This window comes from Heterodontus francisci, chromosome 40 (assembly GCF_036365525.1).
Source record: "Heterodontus francisci isolate sHetFra1 chromosome 40, sHetFra1.hap1, whole genome shotgun sequence".
NCBI classification, from domain to species: domain Eukaryota; kingdom Metazoa; phylum Chordata; class Chondrichthyes; order Heterodontiformes; family Heterodontidae; genus Heterodontus; species Heterodontus francisci.
Genome location: NC_090410.1, coordinates 1668270 through 1681589, shown reverse-complemented (window position 1 = coordinate 1681589; position 13320 = coordinate 1668270). Strand labels below are relative to the sequence as shown.

General features: G+C 42.8%; 1 protein-coding gene across 1 annotated transcript; it reads right to left on the bottom strand.

Moving 5' to 3' along the window:
- Positions 1–9779: 9779 nt before the first annotated feature.
- Positions 9780–11168, bottom strand: LOC137353195 (leucine-rich repeat and fibronectin type III domain-containing protein 1-like protein). The gene has a single exon (XM_068019247.1). The coding sequence runs from the start codon at positions 11166–11168 to the stop codon at positions 9780–9782; it is 1389 nt and encodes a 462-aa protein (XP_067875348.1).
- Between the last annotated feature and the right edge of the window lie 2152 nt (positions 11169–13320).

Sequence of the window (13320 nt, the reverse complement as noted above, 5' to 3'; positions counted from 1 at the left end):
ATTTATAAATGGACCTTGTATATTTCATGAAATGTGATTTATAATAGTCTTTATTCAGTCACATATAAAAAAGTGAGAGACCGAAATGAATACAAGCAACATCTTTTCTTTTATAAATGAACCTTTTCATGTGTTGAAATTTTTTCAGTTTGTTTCATTTGGGAACAAGGAATCTCTCTTCCCACCTTCCCCACCACACCCCCACCCCTCTACCATGTTACCTCTGGAGTCTCGCAAAGATACCTCCTTGGCCCCTTCCTCCTCCTCATCTACGTGCTGTCTCTTGGCAAGATTATCAAAAGATATCACCTTTCTGTAACCTCCTCTAGCCCTACAATCCCCTGTGCTCTTCTAATTCTGACGTCTTGTGCATTCACAGCTTCCTTTTCCTCACCATTGATGGCCATGTCTTCAGCTGCCTCGGCCCTAAGTTCTGAAATTCCTTCACAAACCTCTCCACCTCTCTATCACCCTCCTTCAAGATGTTCCTTCAAATCTATCACTTTGGACAACCTATTGTTTATCTGCCATAATATCTCTTTCTTTGGCTCCTTGTCAATTTGTGTCTAATAACGCTTCTATGAAATGCCTTGAGACATTTTACTACATTACAAGGCACTGTATAAATACAAGTTGTTGTTTTTAAAACACCACAGAAAAAGTTATGACGTGAGGAGCTGTCCATTCAGCACTCATGTTAGTGCAGAGTGGCCATCTATTTAAAATGGCTGTGATGTACTCTGACCATTTCCGCAGACCCACACAGCCAGTTCAGTCCTTTCTGTATTTTTCCTCTGCTGATTACCCAGATGACTGCACCTACCCAATAAACTGGAACACATCTAGCACTTTATTCTCTGTTCTTTTTGATCAATACTACAATGCTCTGAAAATTCTTCCTGAGCTCCAAATACACTATATCACATCATCATCCTCCTCCTCGCTTCTACACTGTATTGAAGTTTTACTCATTTCACTGTCTGTTCAACTTATTCATTCCCAGCATTGTCCCCTCCCTCAATCTTCCTTTCCTTTTACAATCTCAAGGCTTTTAAAACCCAAGCTTGGCATCACTATTTTGGGATTTATCTCAGCATCTCATCTCACTCCTTAGACAGCACCTTCCAAACATGCGACCTCTACCAACTAGAAGGACAAGGGCAGCAAATACATGGGAACACCACCACCTGCAGGTTCCCCTCCAAGTCACACACCATCCTGACTTGGAACTATATCACCGTTCCTTCACTGTCGCTGGGTCAAAATCCTGGAACTCCCTCCCTAACAGCACTGTGGGTCTACCTACCCCAAATGGACTGCAGTTGTTCAAGAAGGCAGCTCACCACCACCTTCTCAAGGCAATTATGGATGGGCAATAAATGCTGGCATAGCCAGCGATGCCCACATCCCATGAATGAATAAAAAAAAACATGGTGCTCCACAATTTTGAGCCAGCAGTAACTGAAGCTGTTGCATCCACCATCTCAGAGAGCATTCAATATAAAGGTGTTTCCTGCCTTATGCACTTTCTCAAAGCCTAAGGTAAAAGGGTAGCTCATGTGCTGGCTCACTGGAGAAAGAGGTCGCAGATAAGTTCCACTGCAGAGGATTGAGAAGAGCACTTTGATGGGAAGAGTTAAGGAGAATGCTAATGAGGAGGCACACTGAGATGATTTGTGCATTGGCCTGTTGCCACTGTCAAGGAGCACGGAGGAATCTGGATCCAACTTGACACAGGACTTCACTCAGATCTTGCAGCTAATCATTTCCAGCATAGAAGTGGTGGACAACTCTGTGACAGCCCTTGCAGACCCACCCATGATGCAGCGTCTAATGGCTGATTTCTCAGTTTCCACTGCAGCACAAGCAGAAGCCGCCCAACATCTCAGTGCTGCAGTGGAAGCTCAGACTAAGGTCCATGCTTGTTGCCATTCAGGCTCAGACTGCTGCCATCATGGCTGTGGATACCAGTGCTCGAAGGGTATTCAGGGTATCACAACAGTCTAGCAATGTGATCCAATAGATTACTAGGATTGCTGAGGTTCAGCCCTGGGCGAGTGGCAGTGACTCCGTAGAACAAGAACCTGTTGTCCTCTATCAGGATGACATCATTCATGCTTCCACCACTACCAGTCTTCACAAAAGAGAGGAATGATGCAGACATTATAGTTAAAGAGGAGGAGTGTGAAATATTAGATACGATTAGCATAATGAGAGAGGAAGTACTAGAGGGTCTGGCGTGCTTGAAAGTAGATAAATCACCAGGGCCAGATGGATTGTATCCCAGGCTGTTAAAGGAAGCTAGGGAGGAAATAGCAGATGCTCTGAGTATCATTTTCAAATCTTCACTGGATACAGGCAAGGTACCAGAGGATTGAAGGTCTGTGAATATTGTACCATTGTTTAGAAAGGGTGTGAGGAATAGGCCAAATAATTATAGGCCAGTCAGCCTGACCTCAGCGGTGGGCAAATTATTAGAATCAATTCTGAGAGATAGGATAAACTGACACTTAGAAAGGTATGGCTTAATCAGAGACAGTCAGCATGGATTTGTTAAGGGAAGGTTGTGTCTTACTAATTTAATTGAACTTTTTGAGGAAGTAACAAGGAGAATTGCTGAGGGTAGTGCAATAGATGTTGTCTACATGAATTTTAATAAGGCATTTGACAAGGTCCCACATGGTAGACTGGTCAGAAAATTAAAAGTCCATGGGATACAGGGGAATGTGGCAAGTGGATCCAAAATTGTCTCAGTGACAGGAAACAAAGGGTAGTGGTGGACGTATGTCTTTGTGAATGAAACACGGTTTCCAGTGGCGTTTCACAGGGCTCAGTGTTGTGTCCTTTGCTGTCTGTGGTATATATTAATAATTTGGACTTAAATGCGGGAGGCATGATTAGGGAATTTGTAGATGATGCACAAATTGGCCGTGTAGTTGATAGTGAGAGGATAGCTGCAGACTCCAGAATGATATCAAGGTTTGGTTGAGTGGGTGGAAAAGTGGCAAATGGAATTCATTCCAGAGAAGTGTGAGGTAATGCATTTGGGGAGGGCAAACAAGGTGAAGGAATACACAATAAATGGAGGATATTGAGAGGGGTAGAGGAAGTGAGAGACCTTGGAGTACATGTCCACAAGTACCTGAAGGTGGCAGGACAAGTCGATAAAGTAGTGAAGAAGACATATGGAAAAAAGGCCGGCTCAGGTCTGCAAATGAAACCTGACCCGAGCCCAACAGAACCACATCCGACCCCGAGCCCAAACCGGCCCGAGTCCTTCCCCTTCCATTTTTTCCCGCGCCTGACCCGACCCGACCTGACCATCAGTTAACCTGCCTTCCATTTTTCACTTTGTTGCTTATCTGCACAAGCTTAAAATAACTGTAACAAAACCACCTTTCAAGCCCAAAAGTAAATTAACATTGCAGCCACTTATCTAAGGTTGTGATAGAGCATGTCCGACCTCCCCGACCCAACCCGAGCCTGAATGCTGGACCTGGAATTGCAACCCCACATGGGTTGGGTCCCATCGGATTGGGTAGCCAGCCTTTAATATGGAATGCTTTCCTTTAATAGCCGAGGTATAGAATACAAAAGCAGAGATGTAATGCTGGAACTGTATAAAACACTGGTTAGGCCACAGCAGGAGTATTGTGTACAGTTCTGGTCACCACATTACAGGAAGGACATAATTGCTCTGGTGTGAGTACAGAGAAGATTTACAAGAATGTTGCCAGGGCTTGAAAATTGCAGCTTTGAGGAAAGATTGGATTGGCTAGAGTTGTTTTCCAAAGAGGAGGCTGAGGGGTGACATCATTGAGGTGTACAAAGTTATGAGGGGCCTAGATATAGTAGAGAGGAAGAACTTGTTTCCCCTAGTGGAGAGGTCAATTACCAAGGGACACAGATTTAAGGTGATTGGTAGAAGGATTAGAGGGGGCATGAGGAAAAACTTTTTCACCCAGAGGGTGGTGAGTGTAGGTGTTATATTCCAGAAAGCCAGTTGGTCAAAGATGTACTGAAACCAATCTGTACTCAGTCTTTTATTTATTTACAGAAAGAAACATTAGAATCATATACCTCCTAAACTTATCGAGGATATCAGTGAAAAATGTGATATCTATAAAAAGTACAAGAGGATACCATCACAACTCATAGTGAGTCTCCCATTAGCAGGGGACTTTAATGAAAGATGGATTTGAAAGTTTCGTTTAGTTTAGTTTAGAGATACAGCACTGAAACAAGCCCTTCGGCCCACCGAGTCTGTGCCTACCATCAACTTATACTAATCCTACATTAATCGCATATTCCTACCACATCCCCACCTTCCCCTACCTATACTAGGGGCAATTTATAATGACCAATTTACCTATCAACCTGCAAGTCTTTGGCTGTGGGAGGAAACCGGAGCACCCAGCGAAAACCCACACAGTCACAGGGAGAACTTGCAAACTCCGCACAGGCAGTACCCAGAATTGAACCTGGGTCACTGGAGCTGTGAGGCTGTGCCACCCATATTTCACAAGTATGGGATAAAGACAAAAACATTTTTCATCTACACTTTATAGACATAGTGACTAGATTCAACCTATCAGCGGTGATTTATCGTAAAGACAAAAAAGTAATATTGGACAAGATAATGGAAAGATGGATAGGAACAGGGCTGGAAACACCGGCTAGGTTTCTAACTGACCATGGAGGAGAATTTGCCAATGATAAGTTCAGGAGCATGTGTGAAAATATGAATATTGTAGCAATACACACGGCAGCAGATAGTCCTTTTAGTGATGGGATTTCTGAGAGAAATCACACCGCGATTGACGAAATGCACCGAAAAGTTTTAGCTGACCAACCAAACTGTAAATTGACAACTGCTCTGGCATGGGCAGTACATGTGAAATACACAGGCCCTCTCAACTAGGTTATGGCAGGAACCTGAAAACACTTTCAGTAATGTGGAATCATCCCCCAGCTTTAGAGGGGACTACTATTAGTTCCATTTTTGCAGAACATTTGAATGCCATGCATGCAGGTCGAAGAGCATTTATTTAGGGCGAGGTTTCAGAATAACTCAGGAGGGATTTGAGGTATCGGATCAGACCATCGGAAAAAGATATTATACCGGGGGTGTGGTATATTACAAAAGAGAAGGACAGAAAGAATGGAGAGACCCAGAAAAAGTTATAGACACTGATGGCAAACCGGTAATTTTGCAATGTGGCAACCAAACTGTTAGAGGACATTCCTCGCGGCTTATTGGCACTGATGATTCATTGACAGAATCTGAACCAATGATGGACACTGATGATGCACCATGTACCTCGCATGCACATACGTCGGACCTTTACGAGCAACAGGTTGGGGCAAATAACAGGCAACCGAGAGTGGACAAATTGATGTAAAGATCAAGATAAAGCCATTTATCCCAAAGGTCAACTGCTGAAAGTTGGGACTACAGTGACATGTATGTCAGAAGGGATTAGTGAATGGAGGGAATCCGCCATCATAGGAAAGTCAGGAAAGGCCACAGGGAAATACAAACATTGGCTGAATGTGCAAGACAAGGGACAGGATATCAGACCAATAGATTGGCAGAAGGAAGCACAACTGTAGAAGGCCAGAAAACGTAGTGTAAGTTCAGACAGTGGGCCTGAAGATGATCACAGTCCAAAGAAAAGGTCACGACCTTATGAGAGGAAGTCTGGTCGTAGGAAAGACAGGTTTAGCAGCAGTCCAGAGAGGGATAGGAAATCTAGTAGAGAGCATAGTTTAACGAGAGCGAGGACCAAAGAGCAGGCGAGGAGTGCCACAAGAAATAGGAGCCTTTATGATAGAGAAGCTCTAGTGATTACTAACAAGTTAAATGGTAAAGGATGAAAAACAAAGAGCTTGACAGTTGGAGAGAGTTTGGCGTATACACAGAGGTGCCTGATAGAGGACAACCAGCATTGTACAATGGATGGATCTGTACAGAGTAAGTACTTCCCAATGGTCCGTATAAAGTTAAGGCAAGATTTGTAGCTTGGGGATTTGAGGAACGACTAGCAACCAGAAAGTTAGAGTAGTCTCCCCCCAACCACAAGATAAGTGAGTTTGAGGATTTTCCTAGCCCTTTTAGTGACACACTCACGGGAATGTAAGTCCATTGACATCAAAGCAGCATTTTTGCAAGGGGATAAATTTCAAAGGGAAGTATTTTTAAAGCCACCAAAAGAAGCTGGAGATTGAGGGAAAGTTATGGAAGCTAAACAGTTTATGGGCTAAATGACGCATCCAGGGTGTGGTATTTTTCAGTTAGGTCTGTCCTACTAAAAGCTGGTTGTATTCAGCTAAACACAGATCCAGCAATGTTTTATTGGCTCTATGAAGAAAAACAAGCAGGCATTTTCTTGATGCAGATAGATGATTTTCATTGCTGAAGATCTGCAGCATTTGAGAAATTTGTGGTAGACAAAGTTACAAAGAAATTTAAAATTGGAAGTCGGGCTTCCGAAGCTTTTGAATATGTAGGGTTGGATGTTAGGCAGACTAAGTTTGGAGTAACCTTAGATCAACAGTCTTACCTAGAAAATGTTAATAGGCTCCCAATAAATCAGGCCAGATCTTCACAAAAGGAAGACTCTGCAACCAAGGAAGAAGTAGACCAGTTAAGGAGCTTAATTGGGCAGTTAAACTGATTGTGCACACAAACTAGACTGGATGCTTGCTATGATGTATTAGAACTGAGCACCACCCTGAAACATGCTACTGTTGAGGAAGTACTGAAAGCAAATAAGACATTGAAGAAATTGAGTTTAGACAAATGTACACTCAAGTTTCCAGCCTTGGGTGACCTAGAAGAGATGAAATTAGTCATTTTTAGTGACACCTCACATGCTAAACCTCCCGATGATTTTTCGAGCGCAGCAGGGTTCATTATATTTTTTGGTGGGAAGAAATGATAAATGTTGTCCATTAGCCTGGGAATCAAAGAAAATAAAGAGGATAGTTAAAAGCACCTGAGCTGCTGAGACACTTGCACTGGTAGAAGCGATAGATATGGGTATGTACTTATCGAGTATTTTAAAGGAACTCTTATAGAAGGGGCAATCAGAGAAAGACTTTCCTGTTCAATGCTATATAGATAACCATTCCCTCTGGGTCAATGTCCATTCGATAAAAATTTCTCTAACAAATGTGGTTGACTCTTAACTGCCCTCTGAAATGGTTGAGCAAGCCATTCAGTTGTCAAAGGCAATTAGGGATGGGCAATAAATGCTGGCTTTGCTAATGATGCCCACATCCCATGAAAAAATAAAATAAAGCAAAGTGGTGATCTGCCTTGATCCCATTTCCTTGTCCTTTCCCATTTTGCAGTAGTTCTGTAATGTCTGGGCCCAGCTCCATGTCACACCAATATTTTTAAAAGGCAGAGTATATCCATTCACCCTTTCTTTCTTAAAAAGCATTCCTCTCCTTTCGACTGGAAGTAACCATTTTGTGAGGGAGCAGCCTGCCAATCAAAAGCTTCCTTCTCTTCATCCATTGTTGACAAATGCATTGCAGCTGATTACTATCTGCAGCTTTACCAAGGGGATTAATATAAACTAATCTTGCAGAGCTTCCCATTTAAGGAGAATGCTGAACTTTTAACTTTTTCTACAATTATAAGACAACATGAATTCTCATTTAAAGGACACTCCAGTGAATGTGTGGGTTCAAACTGCCCAGATAAATATCCCTGCTGATGCCATGAGTTGTATGTTAGTTTGGAGATTTGCTTGAACTCAGTGCCTGACACACGTCTTGTGGCCCAGTCAATAGGCCTCGGCAAGATGCCCAAGAACACTCAAAAGTTGTGGCAAGATTTCATGCCCCCAGAACCCTTGAAGCTGAAGTCAAACTCTTCTGTGGTCTCAAAAATAGATACAGTCAAGAAATACTAGTGGATAAATGCACACTTTCAGTCTGTGGGATGAAATGCTACGGCCTTCTGATTTGGGAGTGTGTGACTAATATAAATGCTGAGGCTTCTTTTAATCCAATTGTCAATTCAGGATTTTCACCTCCCTCAATATGTTCTCTGCAAAGCACTTGCTAAGAGGGATGAAAATGTCCTCATAAAACTGGGGATCAATAGAGAAATGTTTTTTTTTTCAAATTACTACGTGATACTAATAAAATTGTCATTGGGAAACTGCACACCAAATGATGCCCTTAATAGGACAGAAATGAACTGTTTATTGGCTCAGTTGTTATTTTGCACTTCATTTAAATGCTTAGTAGCCCTAGTGTGGTTTATTTTAGCACTGACTCCTGCTCAATGCAATGTTGAAGTTGACCCAACTGTAGTGAATGAGCTTGGAAAATCCTATTGGAGTGTACCTTGGTGAATGGGCCTTATACCCTAGCTGACCTGCTGCTTGGTCCCATCAATTTGCCTTAAAGAGATATTTGATGGTATCCCAGGAACAATTCTTGTCCTAATTCCTATTGTAACCTCAGTGTCATGTTTGACCTCGAGAGGAGCTTCCAATCACAAATCTGCACCATCTCTAAGGGTGCCTATTTCCACTTCCATAATATTGCCTGACTCTACCTTTGCCTCAGCTCATCAGCTTCTGAAACCCTCAACCATGTCTATGTTTCTATGTTATCTCCAGTCTTGACTATTCTGACATAGTCCTGACCGGCATCCCATGTTCTACCCTCTGTAAGCCTGAAGTCATCCAAAACTCTGCTGCCCATATCCTAAATCGCACCAAATCCTGTTCACCCATCACCCCTGTGCTCACTGACCTACATTGGCTCCTGGTCAAGCAACACCTCGATTTAAAAATTCTCATCCTTGTTTTCAAATCCCTCCATGGCCTCGCCCTGCCCTATTTCTGTAATCTCCTCCAGCCCCTACAAACCTTTGAGATCTCTGCACTTCTCTATTTCTGGCCTCTTGAGCATCCACTGGTGATTGTGCCTTCAGATACCTACCCTAAGCTCTGGAATTCCCTCCCTAAATCTCTTCACTTCTCCAGCTCTCTCTCTTTAAGACACTCCTTAAGACCTACAGCTTGCCAAGCTTTTGTCATCTGTCTTAATATCTCCTTATGTGACTTTACAACGCATCAGTGAAGCACCTTGTGACATTTTATTACATTAAAAGCACTATATAAATACAAGTTGTTGTTGGCTGTTTTCCCTTCATCTCTGAGAAACAGTGAAGACTTTGTTCAGTACCTCCCGCCAGCAACATGACTAAGGGCAGAAGCTGGTGTTACATATCATTGAACCAAATCCACAAATCATAATGCTGCCTGTTTCATTGCATTGCACAACCCAGCAATAAAATATCTTCGGGGCTTGCTATATTGCTGGTACCAGTCTTACTCTGATATCTAAATGACAAGAGTTATACTACTGACTGCACATCATACTCTGCACAGTGGCAATGGAGTTTTGCACAAGCATCGAAGCTGAGTTGCTGAAAGAGAGCTCACATGAAGAAACAATATTAGCATCGCTGTCATTGGATATGAAAGTGCCTTGCATTAACCTGACAGCAGCTGTATAATTGGTTTATTAAATTATAAAATGCTTTCATTAAACCTTTGCAATTAAAAACTATTAATGAAAAAATCTGCAATTTCCAACAGACATTTTGTTGCTCATTTTCTCCGAGTACTTGGCACAGTTTTTCAGATTACATCTCAATGTTATAGCCTCTGAATATTCCCTTGGTACGTTTTGTCCTGAATTCTGCTACATTTTCTTTCTGGACAAATAAATGATGATCAATGTTGCATTTACCTGTAAACAAGTGCATCATCCGAGGAGCTGTTATACTGGACCTGGTACATGCGGATCCCAGGGATGTTTCGCTGTGAGGGCCAGTGGATCTGTACTGAAGATGATGTGAGATCAGTTGCTGTGACCTTCTTATCCTGCGGTGTCTTTGTGTCATTAGCAACAGGCGGAGAACCAGACTTGGCAGAAGTGGTGATGTCGGACGAACCAGGATCTGGTTCTTTGATGTTATTTGTGCCATTGGCAAAATAGGGGAGAGGGTTGACAATCAACTCTACTTCTACCATGGCATCTCCAGCAGCATTAGAGGCAAAGCAAGTGAAAGTTCCGCTGTCTTTTGGGGTGGCAATTAGGATATGCAGTGTACCATTTTCATTGGTGGTGGCCCTGGATGAATTAGAGATCAGCCGTCCTTCTGGTGAGGTCCAGTGAATAGATGGATCTGGATCCCCAACTGCTTTACATTTCAAAGTCGCTCGTTGACCTTCCATGACAAAAGTCTTAGAGGTGTGTCGAGTGATGAGTGGAGGATCACAGGTAAACTCCTCTTCAGGGATGAACCAGAAATATTTACCCATTAAATGAGGTGGTGAGGCACAAGTCTCCAGGTCATCCTCCCTTGTAAGGCGTCTCAACCAGAGTAATTCACAATTGCAGTGCAATGGGTTCCCACCAAAGCTAAGCACAAGAGACGATAGTGGGGAGCCTTTTGTCTTTGCATACATTTGGACTCTTAGAAACAAGGGATCAGGGGGTAACTTGTGAAGTTTATTGGATGTCATATCCAATCGAGCCAGCTTGTGAAGATTGGAAAACGTCCCTTCTGGAACAAAGTCAATCAAGTTATGGTCCAGGCTGAGAGTGTTGACGTTTGTCATTTTCCCAATAGTTTCCCAAGGTAGATTCTCCAGGTTGTTGTAAGAGAGATCCAGATCTTCAAGAGATGTCACAAAGTCATCAAAAGAGCTGGCAGAAATGTAATGTAACTGATTGTTACTAAGGATCAGGTGTCGGAGATTCACTAGACCATTGAAGTGCTCGTTGTTGACTATGGTGAGCCTGTTACTGTCCAAGTGTAAAGCACGAAGGCCTCTCAAATCTGCAAATGCATGAGGCATAATCTGGCTGATTGTATTCCTCGATAACGTGAGGTGGACAAGGCTCGTCATGTTGGCAAAGTCTTTCCTTCTGACCGTGGTAATGAAGTTGTCAGTCAGACGCAGCTCCACAGTCCTCCTGTCAATGAATGGAGGCACAAAGAGAAGTCCAGTTTTGGCACAGAGGATCGCGATGGAAGGGGACAGGTTTTGGCAGATGCAGCGCTTTGGGCAAAGCTGAGCCTTCACAGCCATGCTGAGCAGGAGCAGAGAGAAGAGAAGTCTTTCCATCATCAATCAGATTATAAAGCTAGCAAAAGAGAATAACAGACAATTAGAAGTACCTAAAAGATGTTTAAAAAAGAAGCCAAAAAATGCCTGGCATTGTATTTGCAATGTAGCTTTTGTTACTTTCAACCCAAACTAAAATCCTTTCTTTACACTTTTGTTATTTGTATAAACATGAGACTCCCCAATGGATCCGTAAGTGATAACAGAGGAACAGAAGGAGGCTGTTCAGTCCCTCTAGCCTGCTCTGCTATTCAATTGGAACATGGCTGATCTTCCCCTCAACTCCATTTTCCCATCTTTACTCCATACCCTGTAGTACTATTATGTAGAATTTCAGTGCTCTGTGAAATTATAAATGTGTTTTTCTAAAGGTAGTTTTGATCTTCTTACGTTTTACAGGCAGCAAGTATTTCCTTAAATTTCTGCTCATTTACTTCCATTTTCCACTTCCCATCAGTCCTGAGTGTACAGAATTCCAATAGACCAAACCCCCTTCCCATTTTTACTTACGACTGGACTAAATTCCCTTTTATTTATGTTTATGATACAAAATACCTTCTTATAGCAGGACAAGTAAACACATCACCCCAACCACTTGTGATCTTTCTCAAATAAAGTCACCTAATTTCTGCTCTCTCTTGCCTTGGCCATGTGGCCATTCTGTTTGTCATTCTGATTGTCTGTCTGTCTGTCTGTCTGTCTATGTAAGTTACTGGGAGAGGGTCAGCTCTAACTGTGTCCTCACCTTGATGAACACAAATCCCACACACTCCAGTGAGTCGCTGGATGGTGATCACGAGCAGGAACTGTGGCTGTGATTCTTTTCTCGAACTAACCAAATGGTAATGAGGTCTGTTCCAAAGCAGCTTAATTCACCAGACTGGGCCATCATTTACTTTACTGTCACTTTAGTCTCTCTCTGTCGTCTTCTAGTAATCTTTCACAGATGCAACACTAAATCATGAATACAGTGGCATACATTAGGACTCCTACATTGTCACACATCTATGAATTAATTCCTGGTACATTTTCACCTTCATTGCCTCGGGGGTCATCGACCAAGATTCTGTGACTATAAAGAGGACAATTCTGCAGCAGCAGCAGAAAATGTGTGAGGTTCTGTCAGCCTTTCCAGAGCACTGTACATGATTGGAGAGAGTGGAGGACTCTGTCTGTAGCATGAGCGCCATGTCTCAGGCTTTGGTGATGATATCAATGTCCACGTCACTTGCATGGAACATTAGTCATGGTAGGCCACTGACTGCGTTCTGACCCAGACCAATGGCCAGACCAGTGGAACTGGAGTTTGCGCTCAAAGCATTTCCATTCCTAGCTCCCAGCACCCACACCTCCCCCCACCCCATCCAATCACTCCCCACTCCCCCACCCTCCTCCCCAGTCAGAGGCACGCCTGCTGTCCTGATGCCTGATAGTCAAGACTGCCCCTGCACAGGTACATGTGGGAAAGTCTTTGGCTCCAAAATTTACAGGATGTAGGATCAAGAACATCTGAGCAGTCAGAACAGAGATATGAGCAAGCTGCCTCTTGCTGTGCTTTACAAATCTCTCCTCCCGCAAGTTTGATGGTATTCTGCACTATGGCCAAAGCCTTTCACATGCTTTTTGCTAGTGAAAAATTAATATGAATCCACTTCCCACCCATCCTCCAAATCATTTCAGCAATGAATGATGAAAAATGAAATGATGAAACAAAAATGTTCCCCACGAGTGGAATTTCCTTGACTATATTTTCTGGTTTCTTGTTGGTGAGGCTGGGTTAGAGAATTCACTGAGGTATGGGAGAAATTGCTAATGTTTCAATCGTCGTCATGCTAAAGGGTGGAGTGATACTGTGAAGGGATTGCAACCTACTCCAGTAGATGTGTCATCCTAAAAGAGCTCGGATCCTCCCATTACTCGTTGGACTTTTCCATCAAAAGACAATAACTGAAACTTGAAACCATAAACTGATGGATTAGCTTTCTAACTTCTCATTAACATGTCAGTGTGAAGCTTCCTCATTAACCAAGGCAGAATCTGTTCCTTTTTGTCTTTCTGATACCTGTTAAATTAGCAAGGCCCATCTGAACATTTCTAAAATCTTCACTGCCTGTATTGCAAGCTTTGTGATGATTCCATAAATCACTAGACA